At 37.5% G+C, this 19,948-nt stretch overlaps 1 protein-coding gene across 1 annotated transcript in view; it reads left to right on the plus strand.

Moving 5' to 3' along the window:
* The window catches only part of DYNC2H1 (dynein cytoplasmic 2 heavy chain 1), a 319,035-nt gene continuing 307,184 nt past the window's right edge, over nucleotides 8,098-19,948 (plus strand). Inside the window, 6 exon segments of the mRNA XM_021062717.1 lie at nucleotides 8,098-8,432; nucleotides 12,602-12,772; nucleotides 13,468-13,603; nucleotides 16,847-16,965; nucleotides 18,486-18,630; nucleotides 19,382-19,614. Coding sequence (XP_020918376.1) covers nucleotides 8,238-8,432; nucleotides 12,602-12,772; nucleotides 13,468-13,603; nucleotides 16,847-16,965; nucleotides 18,486-18,630; nucleotides 19,382-19,614 — 999 coding nt within the window. The 5' untranslated portion in view covers nucleotides 8,098-8,237.

The following is a 19,948-nucleotide window of genomic DNA, read 5'->3' on the forward strand; positions in this document are numbered from 1 at the left end:
GAAATCATATTAAGCTAGACATTTGGTTTGCTTTCCAAAAGGAACCCCAAATGAAAGAAAGTAGCTCACAAATTCCAAATTACTGGCAGAGAGTGCATTGTTTTGATGACTTGCCACAGAGAACTTTATTTTGGGGTGAGTGGCAGAGAAAATCAAAAGTGAGTGCAGGCAGCTTGTATTTAAGTATGTTCCTATAAGCATTTTCACAGCCTTCAGCATAGATGGATGTCGTTTTTGTTACACTGTGTACTTCCCAAACTTAATATTGGAAAGTTGGCATAGTGGAAATGTTTTTTTAAAATGAGCACCACCATTAAACTGATGTATTTGCCTTTTTAAACTTTGCAACCTTGGATGAAACCTTGGATAAATCATTGTGATTCAGTTTTGCCGTCTGTATAATAAAATAATGTATGCGTTAACTAGACATCACAGCATTGTGTTATTGAAAAAGTAAGAAAATAAAAGTGAAGGCACTAACAAAACCGTTGAGGGGTACATAATTATGTATCAGCTAGAGTTCTTAGGGTTTACCCAATGAAAATCAAGTTCTGATGGTCTAGAAAGGGGATTTAGTCCGCAGAATCAAAGGGAGGGATTGAAAAGAAAAGGAGGCATATGAAAAGGGTGAGTTGCCCTATTTTCCATCTCCACCCAAATTCAGGTAATGAGGCTTTCCCTTCCATGTCACTACCACCATTTTGAATGTCAACCTGTCTTTAGTTTCAGAGATCTTAACCACATTTTTAGCCATCAAAAATAGGCTTGTTGGATTCCCATAGTGTACAGCAGAAATGAATCTGACTAGGAACCACGAGATGGCGGGTTCGATCCCTGGCTTCTCTCAGTGGGTTACGGATCCAGCATTGCCATGAGCTGTGGTGTAGGTCACAGATGTGGCTCCGATCTGGCATTGTTGTGGCTCTGGCATAGGCTGGCAGCTGTAGCTTCTATTAGACCCCTAACCTGGGAACCTCCACATGCCTTGAGTGCTACCCTAAAAAGCAAAAAAAAAAAAAATAAATAAATAAATAAATAGGGTTGTTTACACAGAGCTGTTTGAATAGGACTTTAGTAAATTCTCCTCTGGCTTTGGTTAGGTATCACTTCTTTGGAAAATAGGTAACATGTGAACAGTTACTGAAGGCCCTCTCTAGTCAGCATAAAGCTGACTAGTTTGCATGACTGTATAGCAGAGTCAGTGAGACAGTGATTCCTAAAAAGGCAACAGATGATCTGCAAATAGTTTTAGACATTTACTTGGCACCCATGATGCTCTGGGCACTGGAAGTGAAAGTGTTGATGTTTCTTAATGCTGAGTCTGCTCCTCGGAAGTGTTCTTCACAAATCCACTCCTTCATCTCTGGCCTTACAGAGATCTCCTCCAAGCTTGAGCCCTGTCCAACTCTTGAACTCCCCTCCTACCCAACTGTTAGAGCATAACCTCTATGTTCTACTTCTTATCTCTAAATAAAATATGGCTCATGAGAATCAAATGTTTTGGCTTTCAGTTGCACTGGGATTTTTTTGTTTGTTTTTTTGTTTTTTGTTTTTTTGTTTTTTTGGGTTTTTTTTTGGCTGTGCACACAGCATGTGGAAGTTCCTGAGCCAGGGATCAAACTTGTGCCGCAGCAGCAACCCAAGCTCTTGCAGTGACAAGGCCAGATCCTTAACCTGCTGCACCACAGGCAAACCCCACCTGCATGTTTTTTATTACCTATTATATAAAAGAGAGTTCATGAGGCTTCAAGAGCATATTTTTAATGTAAAAAAATTAAGCATCAATTGATTTTCATTTCTTAGTCATAATTCTCCTTCAGGCAATGAGTATGACTGATTATAATGGTCATGAGCAAGAATGTTCAGAAAAGAAAAGCACACAAGGCAGAGCCTCCTTGCCTGCCCACTTTCATCTCTCACAGGCGTGCCATCTTAATAAATCTATTTCTTGCCTAAGAAAAAAAAAAAAACAAAAAAAAAAATGGAAAAGCACACAAACATTTTTTCAAGATATTTTCTCTCCGCGGGCTCAACAACCAGAGAATTCTCAGATATGCTCACAAAGCCAGCCCTGTCCACACCTTAAAAGCAAGTCAAGGCCTGAGCAACCTATGGATTCATAGGAAGTCATTCTTTCTTATCCCAGAGACACAGTAAGATTATATGTTCCTCCTTCTCTTGTAGGCAGGAATTGTCATGAAACTCTTGCTCTTAACCTGCCAGTCAGCCAGATCCAGGTCACTCAAGAGGATTCTATCATCCTAGAGGATAGTGAAGCCACAAAAGGAAAGTGGTCTAAATCCTGCAATCACCTGGAAGTCTGCCTGCCAAATACCACACCGAATTGTTAAATGAAGGAGAAATATAGTTCTATTATGTTAAGCCACTGACATTTCAGGGTTGTTAATGGTAATATTTGCCACACCCTTACAGTATCTGTCAGGACTAGGCTATGTTACAATAATACCCAATCTCAGTATCTTGTCATAATGAAAAATAATTTCTTATTTATGGTATGCCATCAAGAAGACTGTACTGGGGAGTTCCCATTGGGGCTCTGCAATAACAAATCTGACTAGTATCCATGAGGACGAGGGTTTGATTCCTGGCCTCACTCAGTGGATTAAGGATCCAGTGCTTCTGTGAGCTGCGGTGTAGGTCACAAGCAAGGCTGGGATCCTGCATTGCTGTGGCTGTGGTGTAGGCCAGCAGCTAGAGCTCCAATTGGACCCCTAGCCAGGGAACCTCCATATGCCTCAGGTGTAGCCCTAAAAACAAAACAAACAAACAAGACTATACTCATCATAGTTAGGCCGATAAAAACTTCATCTGGACTTACGCTTCCACAATCACCCCAGCAGTGGGAAAGAACCATCATAAATCAGACATTGGCCTTTCTGTGCATATGTGATACATCACTTCTGTTTACATTTCAAAGATTAAAAGAAGTCAAATAGTCTTTAAAAACTTATCTTTAAAAACTAGCAATGCTTATCTTTAAAAACTAACAATGAAATGCAACCCTACTATGTGCTGAGGAAAGGGAAATCTAGACATATTTGGTAAATGATAGTAATGACTACCACATGAATGTAGACGTTGGTGCTTGGAAGGAGGATGAAAGAACTTAAAATATATTGTCTAGGATAAGGAGGCAGCAGGCAACAAAGAAACAGTTTAGCAGGATGGTTAGTATGGGAGCCCTCGTGTGCCTTGGTAAAATATTCAGTAAGATTATCCCCAATGAGAACCTTGTAAGACTCTAAATCTATGGGAAGTAGGTGGAAGCAGAATGATAATGCATTGTCTACAGTTATCTGCCTTTAGTAACATATTACAAGAAAGTTCAGGGGGAGCTCAGATGAGAACTAATTGTTTTTTTAAAAAGACACAGAAAGATACTTGTGAAGTCTAGAAATCAAGGTCTTATTCAGGGTTTGAAAAGCTGACTGCACCTAAATCCTAAGTAATATAAGGTAAGACCAGTAAAAGCCTACACCACAGCCACAGCAACTTGGGATCCAAGCCAAGTCTGCCACCTACACCACAGCTCAGGGCAACGCCGGATCCTTAACCCACCGAGCAAGACCAGGGATTGAACCTACAACCTCATGGTTCCTAGCTGGATTCATTGCTGCTGCACCACAATAGGAACTCCAAGACTAGTGAAAGTTCTATGTGACAAAGTCACTGAAAGATCTTAGTTTTTTTAAAAAAGATTATTCAATCTTTTTATGCAGAGCCGATTAAGGGATTTAACCTTACATTCCAAACTTGTTTTCAGATAGCCTCAAGATAGCCATCCTTAGTTAAGAGTGAGGGGTGTGTGTATGAGGAAGAAAAGAAATATATCATCCTTGAGAATTATATATGTATAGGAAAGAACTAGAAATTGGAATTTAGAATATGGAACTAAAAGAAGTACATTAGAAAGCCTACTAAGTTTAAGAGAAACTTGTTTAACTTGTTGTTAAAGAAATTAGGTGCCTTGGAGTTCCCATTGTGGCCTAGTGCTAACAAATCTGACTAGCATCCATGAGGAGGCAGGTTCAATCCCTGGCCTCATTCAGTGGGTCAGGGATTCGGCATTGCTGTGAGCCATGGTATAGGCCGCAGATGAGGGTTGGATCCCAAGTTGTTGTGACTGTGGTGTAGGCCTGCAGCTGCAGCTCTAATCGGACCCCTGGCCTGGGAACTTCCATAAACTGTGGGCTCTGCCCCCAAAAAACAAACAAACAAACAAAAAGAAATTACATGACTGAGCCTTAAAACAACCAACAGGTTCCTAGAGTTTCCCTAGCAGGAAGCCTGGATATCTTATCTGTTGGGTTTATAGATTGCTGTGCCTTGGGCAGCCACATTTGAACCTGATGGAGAGGACTGCATCACAAGGAGATCTTAGATTTCTTTTCCTTTCTTTTATTAAAGGACTTCCCAGAATGTGTGTTCATTGACTTCATAGCCCAAATCCTGACAAGAACACGAGATATATGATAGGGATAACTTCAATGGTTTCAGTGACTATGTTTCTTAGTGGTGTAAAATTTCAAATTTTCTACTTGTTACGTTATCTTTAGGGATTAAAGGTACCAAGGCAATGCTTGAAAAATGGGAATTGTTTTGGGGCTCTTTTCCTTTAAATTTATTCTAAGCTACCCCACTGAGTAAATTGATGCTGCCGATTTTTTTGACGGTCTATTCTCAGAGCAACAGGCTGTGATATCAGAGGGTTATTTTATCATAGATTTATCCAAAAAAGATGCTTAGCTATGAAGCAGAAAGTGCTGATTGAATTATATGTTATTCAACAATCATTTTGTGTAAAAAAAAATGGAAATAGAAAATAAAATACTCAAAATAACAGTTATGTAAACTTTTTTTTTTTGCTTTTTAGGGCCACACCCGTGGCATATGGAGATTCCCAGGGTAGGGGTGCAATCAGAGCTATAGCTGCTGGCCGACACCATAGCCACAGCAACATCAGATCTGAGCCGAGTGTGCGACCTACACCACAGCTCACGGCAACGCTGTATCCTTAACCCACTGAGTGAGGGCAGGGATCAAACTTGTAACCTCATGGTTCCTAGTCGGATTCATTAACCACTGATTCATGATGGGAACTCCTATAGGAACATTTTTATTAATAGTTACCATGGTATACAGCTTTCCCTTCAGCACTTTATAGCAGTGGTTACGTATTTTTTTAAAAAAATGATATTAAAGGGCATTCAGTTGCAAGACTGTTTCCTGATAGCCAGATCATGCGTACAGTAAAGAAAGCCACATCAAAGCATCTAAAAAAATAATCAGTGTCATTTTAGAGGAAAATATAGGCAAATAAGGCAAAAATGTAAAACAATACCACTCTTCTGCCCAAAGTTATTTTTGTTTTGAGAATTGTAATTATATTCTTAAAATGTTATTTATGTTAGCAAGTCATGCACAGGCTTATTATTTTTAAATAGATGAATAACTATTTTTAAATTTTCTCAGTTTGAGTGACTGTTATACTAAATGTTGATAGAAATAATTCACAAAAACAAAATTTTTCTGGAGTCATCAATACTTTTTTAAACTATAAGGAACTGACAGCAAAAGGTTTGAGAATGCAAATATAGAAAAAAATTAGGAATCCTTGGTCAGAAAGGTATTGTCCCCTGTCCTCTGGCTCTCATTATGCCCTCTACTAGCCAACTTTTAAATCAAGGCTCCACGTTAATGAAAAAAAAAATCCTACTGCTAATCTGGATTATTTGATTGGCTAGTGTTACCTAAATTGCTATAAAAAATAAGCTTACACCTGTATGATGTACAATGGTTCCACCACGATGAAGGTTATTTCTTACTTAACAATTGCAGGCTTTACTCCACACTCAGGAGCCCTGGGTCCAACTTCTGAATGGTTCTGCCATTTCTTGTTGCTTGGTTAGCTGCATCCAGCTGGGAAAGGGTAAAGGTATAGTTCTTTCAAACCTTGCTTTGGAAGTGGCACACATTACTTCTGTTCATATTTCACTGGTGAGAATTAGTTAATGGCCACACCTGGATGGTAACCACTTATCTGTGAAATGGGAGAAATGATGTTAGTGGATGGCCAGCTATCTACCATTATGATATAGTATCTGGAGAATGGTTCAGAATTGGATTTGGTTTGAATCTTCCTTCTGTAATTTACCATCTCTGAGATTATTTTTTCTTTACTGAAGCTGTGTGAGTACAGGTACCTTGTCTGTCTTGTTTTCCACTCTAGTCCTAATTCTGGGTATACAGCAGTGAACAAGATAGACGAAATTCTTATCCTCATGGGGTTTATATGTCAACTGAGTGTCTGGTTAAAATGTTTTTTGACATCTGGGTTAAAACTGAAACACTCAAATTTCCTATGTTGTGGGAGTTCAAAGCCCATTTAAGATTTCTAAAAATTCCCGGATGACATTCTCATTATCTCAACTACTTTCTAGACTCTTACACCTGTTGCCTTTCTATCACTTGTATTCACATTGCCATGGATGCTTAATACAGCCATTTCATACATTTCCACCAAAATAATTCACCCAGACTAAGCATTTGTGAGTAATGGCGACTTTCCCTAAGACCTTGGGAAGGGTCACAATGCCCAATGCAGAGCAAGAGTCTCTGTATCCATATTAAAACATTTTTACTTTCAAAATCCTTTTTGGCTACCTAGTCACCCCGGGTTCCTATTTGGATTCTTTCCCAACCAGTTATCAGCATTCTACTTCACTGACTCCTCTCCCGACTTTTGGATTATTTTGTAAGAATTTTTCTTTTTTTGGGTCTTTTTAGGGCCGCACTTGTGGCATATGGAGGTTCCCAGGCTAGGGTGGAATGGGAGCTGCAGCTACTGGTCTATGCCACAGCCATGCCAGATCTAATCCGTGTCTGTGAACTACACCACAGCTCATGGCAACACTGGATCCTTAACCCACTGAGCAAGGCCAGGGATCAAACCTGCCTCCTCATGGATGCTAGTCAGATTTGTTTCTGCTCAGCCACAACAGGAACTCCTATTTTGTAAAAATTGTAATTCATTTCTCTTTATAACTTAGAGCACTTCTGCTTTTTTTGTTTCCATTCCCCAATCTTAAGATACTCAGCAGATAAAAAGACCCTCTTTCTAATTTTAAAAGAATACAGTTTTAGGAAGAAATTGTTATTATTGAGTACAAATTTTAAAAAACTCGGCCTGTGTTTAATGTTTCTGAGGATAATGGCTCAAATCAGGGCTGAGATGATGACTACTTAGACTAACAATCCTATGAAGGCAGAGACTATGTCTCCAGGGCCTAGTTCATTACTTGGCATATAGCAGCATGTGATAAATATTTTTTAGAAGATAATTATTGAATTCAGAAAGGCTTTGATGAATATGAGAATAAGTGACCAGGAGTTTAATACCTTGTCATGATACCATGGGGTAGAAAATGTTTTCACTTTTGTATTTGGTTGTGCTCGTTATAAAACAAATTGACAGGCATCATTGCCAGTTTTGGTTATTTTACAAATATGGCTGTGTGTTCCAGTAATGATTTTGGTGAAAAGATGGTGGTTAAATTTTTCTAAAATTAGTAATAGGTAACAAAATTAAAATGGTGGGAAGTTAACACAGACATGAGCGGAGTAAGATTGAAGAAGCAAATTAACGTTGTATTGAACTCCTATTTTTTATCAGCCTCTTTAAAAAGCAATGTTTAAATGGTAATCTCTTAAAATCCTCATTACAGCCTAGATAGTATTTCTTCATTTACAGATGTGGAACTTGACGCTGCCAGAATTGTTTGCTAAAGCAGTTGAAGAGGGATCACTAGAACCCCAGCCATCCTAAATCCAGGTCATACTGATGCACTTGAAGTCTAGAAGTATCTCTTCCACTTACGCGTTATGAGAAGTTATTAGAACGCTTTAAAGGCAGATTTTGCAACAAACTTGCCCAGATCTTTCCAATCGATGACCACGGCGAGCAGCTAAGGAGCTCTGAGGTGGTCGATCAACTCCGAGAGCTTTGCGTGCGCTTGCCCGAGGAGGTAACGCCCACAGCGGGCCGCCGTAGTGCTCCGTCGCCATAGCGACCGCGCCTGGCAACGGTGAGGCGCTGCAGGCCCACTGCTGAGCTCTGGGTTTGAGCAGAGCTCAGTTCTTCCCTTCACTTCCCACCGGACTGTTCTTCCTTCTTCTCTCATTCCCGCCCTCTCTTCCCTCGCCCCTTCTCCAAAATCATGGCGGGCGGAACTGGGGACGTTCGGAAGCTTTTCATCTTCACTACTACCCAGAATTACTTTGGACTGATGTCGGAATCCTGGGACCATACTCTACTGTACAACTGTCCTGAAATCAACAACTTCTTGGATGACGGGAACCAGATGCTCCTCAGAGTGCAGCGATCCGACGGCGGAATCTCCTTTTCCAACGTGGTATGTATGATTCCCTTCACCCCTGCCCTGACCTCCCTTGACATCCCCGGGCTCAGCAAGAGGGATGTTGGGTCCCTCTTAGCCTTTCACGTCGAATCCTCCTAGAGAGCCCAAAGCTGCCTCCGCCTGATGAGCTGTTCTGGCCTCGTGCTTCAGCATGTAGTTTCCAAGCTTGCATCCCTCTTGACCAAAGGAAGTTCCCTGTCCACACACCTGAAGAGAAAAACTCTATATTCTTTCCAGTTTTTCTTTTCTTTTCTTTTTGAAGATTACAGATAGGTTATAACTAAAAAGAAAACATTTACCTTTTTTATTTATTTAAACATTTTCTCTTTCTCCTGTTTTTTCATCTTTAGGGCAAACTCTAGTGGATTTTTTTTTGGATTATATACTGAGTTTAAGATTACTCGAGTGAGAGATTAGGTAGGAATTCAAATCTTTAACGAAATAAGATAGAAAGTTTAAATTCTTTTTGTTGTACGTGATGTATTGATTTATTTATCACACTGCTGCTCCCACCGGCAGGGCTAAGAAATGATTTGCAACCAGGAAGACACACACACACACACACACACACACAGTCTCTTTTTCTCTCTCTCTCTCACACACACACACAAGAAATGATCAAATTTGCAACCAGGACACACACACACACACACACACACACACACACACACACACACACACACACACACACACAGACACAGTCTCTCTCTCAGAGTAATACACAGAAAAAAATTGCCCCACACGTTAAGGTGGCTGAGTAAATGGATGAAAGTTAACAAATCATAGTCATATGTTTTTAAATCTCCTTATCTTGTGTTCATGCACATCCCTAGGTCCAACAGAGTATTTAACACACAGCAAGCATTGAATGCATTTCTGTAGGATGACTGAATCATTCGCCCTCTTTTGAATCTTTAGTTTCTGATTTAATTCAGTTCTATTCAACCGACTTATTTTGAACTCTATATGCAAGGCACTTTGCTAGGTTTGGTGTGTTTACAAGGATATAAAAAGGAAGGAAAATCACAGCCAAGATTTATTTTCCCTTTACACCATCAGGCACTGTTCTAAGCATTTTTGTGTTTTTGGTTTATTTAGTAGTCATAACACTATTCCATTTTATGGCTGAAAAAAATAAGGCACAAAGATTATACCCTAAGTGTTAACTACTCCACTTCTCTAATAGGTAGTATAGTTCAGAATAGGACCCTCTGCTTCGCCTTTTGAGCCTCATTCCAGTGGCCTAGGATGACATGTAACATCGGGGCACATTGTTGTAAGTGCCACTCAAAGTTTAGATAGAGTGTAATGGGAAACAAGATAAGAGGGGTTTGGATTTATGAAAATATATCTTGGGTTGAGTAATGAAAATCGAAGTTCTAACTTTTTAAAGTGAATAGTTAAGCTAGTAGAGTCCAACAGTGTATTTTACTTTTAGTCATACATCACATATGATTTTTAGTCATATTTGAAAATTTTTTGTTATGTTCTAAGTTGTACTTAAGATATTTGAAAGTCAGCATCTTTAACAAATTAATAAATATTACCTGAGGACATTCTGTGAATCTGACAATTGTCCTAGGTGCTAGGAATAAGCCACAAATACATCAGAGTTTATCTTCAAGGAGTAACATTAAAATGGACAAAAATAGGCTAAACACAGGCACACAGATATATAATATAACATAATTTTGGGTTTTGATAGTGCTATTACTAAAAATGGAGTAATGTCAGTGATGGAGGTGGAGAACTGCATTAAAATAGAGAGGGAGGGAATGTCCGTGTTAATTAATGACCTTTGAAGGGAGAGTTGAATGATGAGTGGTAGGCAGACTTAGAAAAAGAGTTTTCTGGAGTTCCTGTCAATGGCGCAGTGGTTTACGAATCTGACTAGGAACCATGAGCTTGCAGGTTCGATACCTGCTCTTGCTCAGTGGGTTAAGGATCCAGCGTTGCCGTGAGCTGTGGTATGGATTGCAGATGTGGCTCAGATCCCTCGTTGCTGTGGCTCTGGCGTAGGCTGGCAGCTACAGCTCTGATTCGACCCCTAGCCAGGGAACCTCCATATGCCGCAGGAGCAGCCCAAGAAATGGCAAAAAGAAAAAAAAAAAAAAAAAAAGAGTTTTCTAAGTAAAAGAAAAAAGTACCAAGGCCTTGAGCTGGGTCAAAGGGCAAGAAAAAAAAAAATCCTGAGTCATCTCTTAAGTTTAATGAATGACCAAAGAGTGTGGAAGTTTATAGCATCAGCTGATAATTTAGGACCTTGTACACCATCTAGGTTGAAATAGGAACTTGTTGATAGTCTTGAAGAGATGTGTGATCTGGTTTATGCTTTAGGATAAAGGCTGACGATTTTTTCTATAATGGGCCTGATATTAAATATTTTTGACTTCGAAGGCCATAGGGTCTCTGCCACAGTTTCATCTCTGCCATTACTATAAGGCAGCCATAGACAATATGTAAATGAATAATTGTGGCTGTATTCTAACAAAACTTTATTTATGGACACTGATATTTGAATTTCATATCATGAAATAAATTATTTTGATTTTTCAAAAAATGTAGAAACAAGTTTTAATTCGTGGCCTGTACAAAAACAGGCAGAAGGATGTAGTATGCTGATTCCTGATCCATCCCAGTAGATGATGGAGGTATTTTCCAACCTTAAAAAAGAATAACTACACCTTAATAGTTATCAAATTATAGTCAGCTAAGGGGAAATAGTAGTTGCTAATGATAGGAAGACTGAGAGGAGATACAGCCAGGAGTGCTGATTCTCAGTTTTCTTTTTTTCAGGGAAAGATTAGCGGCTGTAGCTAACTGATCCTTTGCTTTAACTGACTTTGGCTAGGCAAAGTTCACTGTCCTGCCTGATGCCCCAAGGCACCTTGGCCAGTGACTATAGTTGTTCTTTTCAAAGTATAATGTTAAAATATATAATTTTCTAAATTTTCTTTCTTCAGATAGGTGGGAGAAGGAAAGTACAAGGGCATATATTATTTAATTACTAAAGAGTGAATTTTTCCAATCTCATCTGCAGCTTGCTATTCTCACTTGCTTGTAATTGGAATAAAATGATCATTCTAGCAATAGAATTCTAATGTGTGAAAATGAGAATTGAGAAAAGCAGCAACACCGACTAAATGCTGGCTCCTTCCTAGTGGTTAAAAAAATACATGAAATGATTAGGAAAAAGAAAAGTATCATGAAAGCTCACTCATCTTTAAGGTGGTTTTCATGCATAGCAGTGAACTTGTTTGAAAGCTTTTTACCAGATAGACTTCTTGGAAAAAAGGAATGAAAAAATTTTGTGAAAATATATATATAATGCAGATACTTCTTTTGGGTGCTATACTTTTCAGCCAATGAACTAGTTGCTATGAACTGACCTATTTTAAACATGATTGCTTTGTGGTGAATGAATTCTAATTTAGCTTAAACAATTCTGATTTTAAATAATCTGATTCTGTGACAATTTAGTAAGTAAGTTTGATGCTCAATACTTTAAGGAAAAAAAAAGATTGGTTCAGGTAAAGATGATTTTAGGGGACAGACAACCTAAGGTTGTTTTGGTAGTTTTTTTTTTGATTCTGGCTACACCTGAGGCATCTGGAGGTTCCCAGGCCAGGGATGGAACCCATTCCACAGCAGCGACCTGAGCTACTGCGGTGACAATGCCAGATCCTTAACCTGCTGCACCACAAGGGAATTCCCTGTTTTGATACTTTTGAGTTTATGTAGAGCTTAGCGTCAAGTAAGAGGGTAATTAATATCCTTTTTATAGACTTTCTGGAATAGAGCGGAGAAGTATACTACTCATCAGTGTGTACCTGGGGCACACAGCTTTGATCTGTAGTATTACTGAATCTGGCTGGAGTGGAATAGTTAGCAGTGTATGTCAACAATATGTATATAGTGGGCTTTATGTTTATAAATCACTTATAAAAGTAGCTTTATGATACAATCACATATAAATGGGGATACATTTTTAAAACCAAAGTATTCTTAAGGAGCAAAAACAGATTGGTTGTAATATATTGTAATTATTTCTAAAGTATACGTTTTCTAAGAGGTAAAATTTCAGTGATACAGCATTTCAGGGAAATATATTTTAATATTAATTTTATGAAAACAACATTAAAATCATTTTTTTATCACTTTAGATTGATTTTGCTGACACAAAAGATAAAGTGCTGGTGTTTTTCAAGCTGCGACCTGAAGTAATTACTGATCAAAATCTACATAATAATATTCTTGTTTCATCTATGTTAGAATCACCTATAAACTCCCTTTACCAAGCAGTACGGCAAATATTTGCACCAATGTTGTTAAAGGTGAGTAAATGAAAATAGCTCGTCCGGTGGTTGTTTTTTTTTTTTTTTTTTGTCTTTTTGCTATTTCTTTGGGCCGCTCCCACGGCATATGGAGGTTCCCAGGCTAGGGGTCCAATCGGAGCTGTAGCCACTGGCCTACGCCAGAGCCACAGCAACGCGGGATCCGAGGAGCAGCGTCTGCAACCTACACCACAGCTCACGGCAACGCCAGATCGTTAACCCACTGAGCAAGGGCAGGTACCGAACCCGCAACCTCATGGTTCCTAGTCGGATTCGTTAACCACTGCGCCACGACGGGAACTCCCGGTGGTTGTTTTTTTAACCTAAGTATCTGGGTTAATGTTTTCATACATGCAACATAAATATTTATTTTTTAATTTACTGTTAATATCATTAATATTTTAGTTTTTAAATTAAAATGTTTTTTCTTTGTAATTAAAACATTTTAAAATATGAGCTTTGTTGACAAATAGAGAAACTGGAGAAAGATAAAAAATGCAGTCTGCATCAGCTCTTACACTACTGTAGTAAATGAGTTTTGACTGTTGAGAGGACTTTTTCCTCCTTTATGAGATAGGGATAGTGTTAGGCTTTGAGTAAAACAGAAATATTTGGACTTGATTCTTTTGACAGTATTTTTAGGAAGCCACTTTGGCAAGATTTTGATTGTTATGCTCTTGTCTGTTTTTATTTAGGATCATGAATGGAGCAGAAACTTTGATCCCAAACTTCAGAATCTTTTGAGTGAACTAGAAGCTGGATTGGGTATAGTTCTACGAAGATCAGACACTAACTTACCAAAACTGAAATTTAAGGAAGATGACACCAGAGGTATTTAACCATAGTTTTATCAAAGAAAGTCAAAACAGTTGCCTTTTTAGTACATTAGTAAATTAATGTATTTTTTCAAAGATTTCTTCTTTCTACACTTTGGATCTTCTCTGAACTTAAGCTGCTTTTATGTATGTATGTATTTATTTATTTAGTCTTTTTGTCTTTTTTTAGGGTTGCACCCACAGGCACATGGAGATTCCTGGGCTAGGGGTACAATCGGGGCTGTAGCTGCTGTCCTACACCACAGCCACAGCAACATGGGATCCGAGCTGGGTCTGGACCTACACCACAGCTCCCGGCAGCACCAGATCCTTAACCCACTGAGTGTGGCCAGGGATCGAACCCGCATCCTCATGGATGCTAGTTGGGTTTGTTAACCTCTGAGCCATGGCCAGGGATCGAACCCGCATCCTCATGGATGCTAGTTGGGTTTGTTAACCTCTGAGCCATGACGGGAACTCCTTAAACTGCTTTTAAATGAATAGATTTATATGTGGATTTAAGAAGAGGGAAATGTAGTATTTAACAGTATGCAGTTCATGGAAATTGAAAATGTAGTTGATTCTCATTATTTGTGATAGTTATGTTCTATAAAGTCACTGGGAACACTGAATTAGCAAATACTGAAATATTGCTTTTGGGGTCCTATGAGCCTCTGGTCATGTTTTACCAACTGCTCCACAAAGAACCTTGTTTTTTTTTTTTTTTTTTTTTTTTTAGTTTTTGTCATATGTGTCCTTGATTATGTTGAGGTATGTTCCCTCTACACCCACTTTGTTGTTCAGAGTTTTTATCATAAATGGATGCCAGATGTGATTTTTGTTAAGACATTTTCTTTATCGCTATTGAGATGATCATATTTTTATTCAATTTTTTAATGTGCTATATCACATTGATTGATTGTGGATATTGAATCATCCTTGCACCTCTGGGAGAAATCTCACGTGATGGTGGTATGAGTACAGAAGCATTTATTCCTCTGCAGTTTTTTGGAATAATTTGAAAATGATAGATTTTATCTCTTCTCCAAACATCTGGTAGCATTCACTAAACCATGTGATGTGATGTAAAGCCATCATGTCCTGGACTTTTGTTTTATGGGAGTTGTTTTTTACTGGTTTGATTTCATTACTGGTTATTAGTCTGTTCATGTTTTCTATTTCTTACTGATTCAGTCTTGGAAGATTGTACATTTCTAGGAATTCGTTACTTTCTTCTAGATTGTCCATTTTATTGGTGTATAGTTGTTCTTTATAATATCTTATACTTTGAATTAATGTGGAACACAACACAACCACAGAAATACAAAGTATAAGATATTAAAAGGGGAGTTCCCGTCGTGATGCAGTGGTTAACGAATCCGACTAGGAACCATGAAGTTGCGGGTTCAGTCCCTGCCCTTGCTCAGTGGGTTGACGATCCGGCCAGTGGCTACAGCTCCAATTGGACCCCTAGCCTGGGAACCTCCATATGCTGCGGGAGCAGCCCAAGAAATAGCAAAAAGACAAAAAAAAAAAAAAAAGAAAAGTAAAAGAAAAAAAAAGATATTAAAAGGTTATAACTTCTTTTTCATTTCTGATTTTATTGTTTGGCCTCTCTTTTTTTTTTTTGTTGAGTGTGGCAAAATGGTATTTATCTTTTCAGGGAACAAACTCTTAGTTTCGTTGATTTTTTTCTATTTTTTTTTAGTCTCTGTTTCATTTATTTCTTCTCTGATCTTTATAATTTCTTTCCTTCTATAACTTTGGGGCTTCTTGTTCTTCTTTTCCTAGTTCCTTGAGGTATAAGGTTAGGTTGTTTTGAGATTTTTCTTATTTGTGAATTAGGCTTGTGTCACTGTAAAATATCCTCTTAGAACTGTTTTGCTGCATCCCACAGATTTTAGATTGTTGTGCTTTTATTTTAAGTTGTCTTCAGGTGTTTTTTGATTTTCTTTTATAATCCATTGGTCATTAGTAGCATGCTATTTAACTTCCATGTGTTTGTGTTCTTTGCAGTTTTTTTCTTCTAGTTGATTTCTGATCTCAGAGCATTGTGGTCGGAAAGGATGCTTGATATAATTTCATTTTTCTTAAATTTACTGAGTTTATTTTGTGGTCTAGCATGTCCTGGAGAATTTACCATGTACATTTGAAATAGATGTATATTCTGCTGTTTGTGGGTAGAATCTTCTGTTTATTTGGTTTAATGTGTTGTTTAAAGCAGTTGTTTCTTTATTGACTTTCTGTCTGGATGATCTTTCCATTGATGCATGAATAAAACAGTGTAAATTTGATGCTATTTTTGTTTCTAGTGGATGTAAATAAAAGCTTTTTTTCATAGACATTGTACATCTTCAAGAATACAGAAGTATGCAAGATTATCAAAAGAAACTAGTAACTTTCTGGCTTTTTATTTTCAATTGATCTTTTTTCTTTTTCATGTTTTTCTTCTAGTTTTATTGAGGTAATTGACAGACAGCACTGTATAAGTTTAAGGTGGGCAGCATAGTGATTTGACTTACATGTATCGTGAAATGATTACCACAGTAAGTTTAGTAAACATCCTTCATCTCACACAGAAACAAAATTAAAGAAATAGGAACACATTTTTTCCTTATGCTGAGAAGTCTTAGGATTTATTCCCTTAAGAACTTTTATTTTATTTTTATTTTTAATTTATTTTTATTTATTTATTTTTGCCTTTTCTAGGGCTGCTCCCAGGCTAGGGGTCTAATTGGAGCTGTAGCCGCCACCGCCGCCGGCCTACACCATGGCCACAGCAACGCAGGATCCAAGCCGTGTCTGCAACCTACACCACAGCTCACGGCAACGCCGGATCCTCAACCCATTGAGCAAGGCCACGGATCGAACCTGCAACCTCATGGTTCCTAGTCAGATTAGTTAACCACTGCGCCATGACGGGAACTCCCAAGAACTTTTATATATAGTATAAAGTAGTGTTAATTATATTTATGTGTTACACATTACATCCTTAGTACTTTTAGAACTGGTAGTTTGTACCTTTTGACCACCTTCATCTAATTCCTCCTCTCCCTAACCCACCTTCTCTGGTAACCAGCAATCTGATCTCTTTTTCCATGAGTGTGCTTGTATGTGTGTTTGATTTTGAAGTGTAATTGACCTACAAAACTTTGGTAATTCCTGAAGCACAACATAGTGATTCAGTATTTCTTTACATTTAAAAATGATCACCATGATAATAATTGATATTTCTTTTTTTTCCTTTTCACTTTTTCAGGTATTCTTACACCAAGTGATGAGTTCCAGTTTTGGATAGAGCAAGCTCATCGTGGAAACAAACAGATCAGTAAAGAAAGAGCCAATTATTTTAAAGAATTATTTGAAACAATTGCAAGAGTATGTGATTCATATGTAGATATATGCATCAGGCCTTTGGTAGAAGTACTTTTGCTTTCAGCTTTTATTAGATTTATCTCTGTTTTAAAATCATTACTTGATGGTTCTAGACAAAATATGTTCTTCAGATGTAGCAGGGTTTACCTATGTGTGTTTAACATGAGTATAACTTAGAAGTCCAAACTTTTAAAAAAATTAAATTCTAATCACTAGTAAATATTTTCCTCAAAGACGTAATTACTTTTTTGCAGGTACATAGGGAAAAAACAGAAACCTAATTCTATCAGAGGTTTATCCAAGTGGAGGTTAGATGTTCTTTGGAAAGAATATTGACTTTATTCAAATTAGCATTTTGAAGGAACCTGAAATATAAAAAAGTCTTAGTTTGATACTTATTTGTTTATTCCTTGGTGTATCTATAGAGAGGTTAAATAGGTGACCATTTTATGTGTTTTTGTACACAAATTTATTCTTTTCCAAATATATGTAATTTATCTTCATTTTCGATATCATTTCATTAATATCATTTGAATGAAGTATTTTTTGTTTGTTTGTTTTTGCTTTTTAGGGCCACACTCATGGCATATGGAAATTCCCAGGCTAGGGGTCCAGTCGAAGCTACAGCTGACGGCCTACACCACAGCTACAGCAATGCCAGATCCTTACACTGAGAGAAGCCAGGGATCGAATCTGCAACCTCATGGATCCTAGTTGGGTTTTGTTAACTGCTGAGCCACTAAGGGAACTCCTGAATGAAGTATTAAATGGTTTTAAACTTTTTTTTGTAACAGTGATGAAATGTAGAATAATATACCTTGCACTATGTTTGTATTATTAGTAACATTGTTCAACCCAGTAAATAAATGTATAGATCTCTGAAGTGAAATGAATAGTGTGTATATGGTGTTAAGGTCACCTCTTTTGGGTCATTAAAATAAATGAATTCAAATTTAAAGCAAATTGGGCCAAGGTTAAAAATAAATTTATAGAGTTTATACAATTTGTATTTTTTTCTCTTAGCTTTCATGAAATTTGTTTGTAAAGGAATATATAGGGTATTTGGGTAAAGAAGTAATATTATTTATTTATTTAAAATTTTTTTTTGTGTGTGTGTTTTTTCTTTTCTAGGGCTGCATCTGCAGCATATGGAGGTTCCCAGGCTAGAGGTCTAATCGGAGGCTGTAGCCGCTGGCCTACACCAGAGCCACAGCAACACGGGATCCGAGCTGCATCTGCAACCTACACCACAGCTCACAGCAACGCCGGATCGTTAACCCACTGAGCAAGGGCAGGGATTGAACCCGCAACCTCATGGTTCCTAGGCAGATTCATTAACCACTGCGCCACGATGGGAACGCCCAAGAAGTAATATATTATTTAGTAGAAAAAGAGGAGAAAGTAATATGGCAGATTATTAGATTATTATTATTATATAGCATTTGCATAAATCTGAACATTTTGACTGTATTGCTTAAGGTATAAATATGATTATGTTTAAAATGAGTGTATTTTGGTTTTAGGAGTTTTATAACTTGGATGGTCTCTCCTTATTGGAAGTGGCTGACTTGGTGGAGACCACTCGGGATGTTGTAGATGATGTGTGGAGACAAACAGAGCATGACCATTATCCTGAGTCACGAATGTTACATCTCTTAGATATTATAGGTACTAGTAAGAATAAACTTTTGAAATTTGGGAAGCCTGCCTTATTTTGTTTTCTCTTTTTTCTTTTACATCCTTAGCTAAAATATTCCTTAATGTAATAATTGTTGCTTAAAGTAGCTCTTAGAACAAAATATATATGATTATTTAAGTAGATATTTGTACATAGTTGGTTAATTTAAATAATAGTGTCATTCTTTGACCATTTATACAACTAAATGAACATAGATTTTTAGTCCCTTTTCATGTATTAATTTAGACTTTATTTTGTAATAAACTGAAAAGTTTAATATATCTTGGCTTATCTGTTATGTTACAAGTACATATATTTTTGACCCAGAAAATATATACCTTTCTCATTATTATCCTTAGGAAATATTAGACAAGTATGTAAAGGTGTATATACAAGGATATTTATTACAGCATTGTTTGTAAAATGAGAGTAGAAACAAATAGCAATTGAAAACTTGTTATGAAATGCTATATCCATACAGTGGGCTCTGCAGCCTTTAAAAAAATATCTATTTCCACAGTTCAGAGATTTATATGATATATCAAAAGTTGCAAAAATATAAATAAATATGTGTGTGCTTAGGTATTTTTGAAAAATATTTGTTATGGATAGTACTAGTCTAAGGGGGTGAATGTGATGTTTTGTAGATCCTTAGTTTGCTAATTTGTATATTATTTTAATTTTATAATAAGCATCTATTCCATAATTACTCATTAAAAATTTTGTTCTATGTTTTATTAGGTGGTTCATTTGGAAGATTTGTTCAGAAAAAGTTAGGGATGTTGAAATTATGGGATGATCCTTATCATCTTGTGAAGGAAAATCTGAATGCTGGTATTTCAATTTGTGAACAGTGGGTGATTGCCTGTAGTCATCTAACAGGTCAAGTGTGGCAGCGCTATGTTCCTCATCCCTGGAAAAGTGAAAAATATTTTCCTGAAACACTTGACAAACTTGGCAAACGCCTTGAAGAGGTACGATTTGATTGTTTGAATCCTTGTTTTTAAATGTAAAGTAGGTTGTCACTTGCTTAAGAATTAATTTTATAATTAATAAGCACTACACATCTGAGATAAATTAAACTTTTGGGAGAGAGTAAGAGTTCAGGAGTTCCTATTGTGGCTCAGTAATTAAGAACCCGACGTAGTGTCCATGGATGCAGGTTCAATGCGGGTTCAATCTCTAGCCTCACTCACTGGGTTAAGGGTCTGGCATTGCTGCAAGCTGTGGTGTAGGTTGCAGATGCAGCTTTGATCTGGCATTCCTGTGACTGTGGTGTAGGCCTTGACCCCTAGCCTGGGAACTTTC

The sequence above is a fragment of the Sus scrofa genome, chromosome 9 (assembly GCF_000003025.6).
Source record: "Sus scrofa isolate TJ Tabasco breed Duroc chromosome 9, Sscrofa11.1, whole genome shotgun sequence".
Classification (NCBI taxonomy): Eukaryota; Metazoa; Chordata; class Mammalia; order Artiodactyla; family Suidae; genus Sus; species Sus scrofa.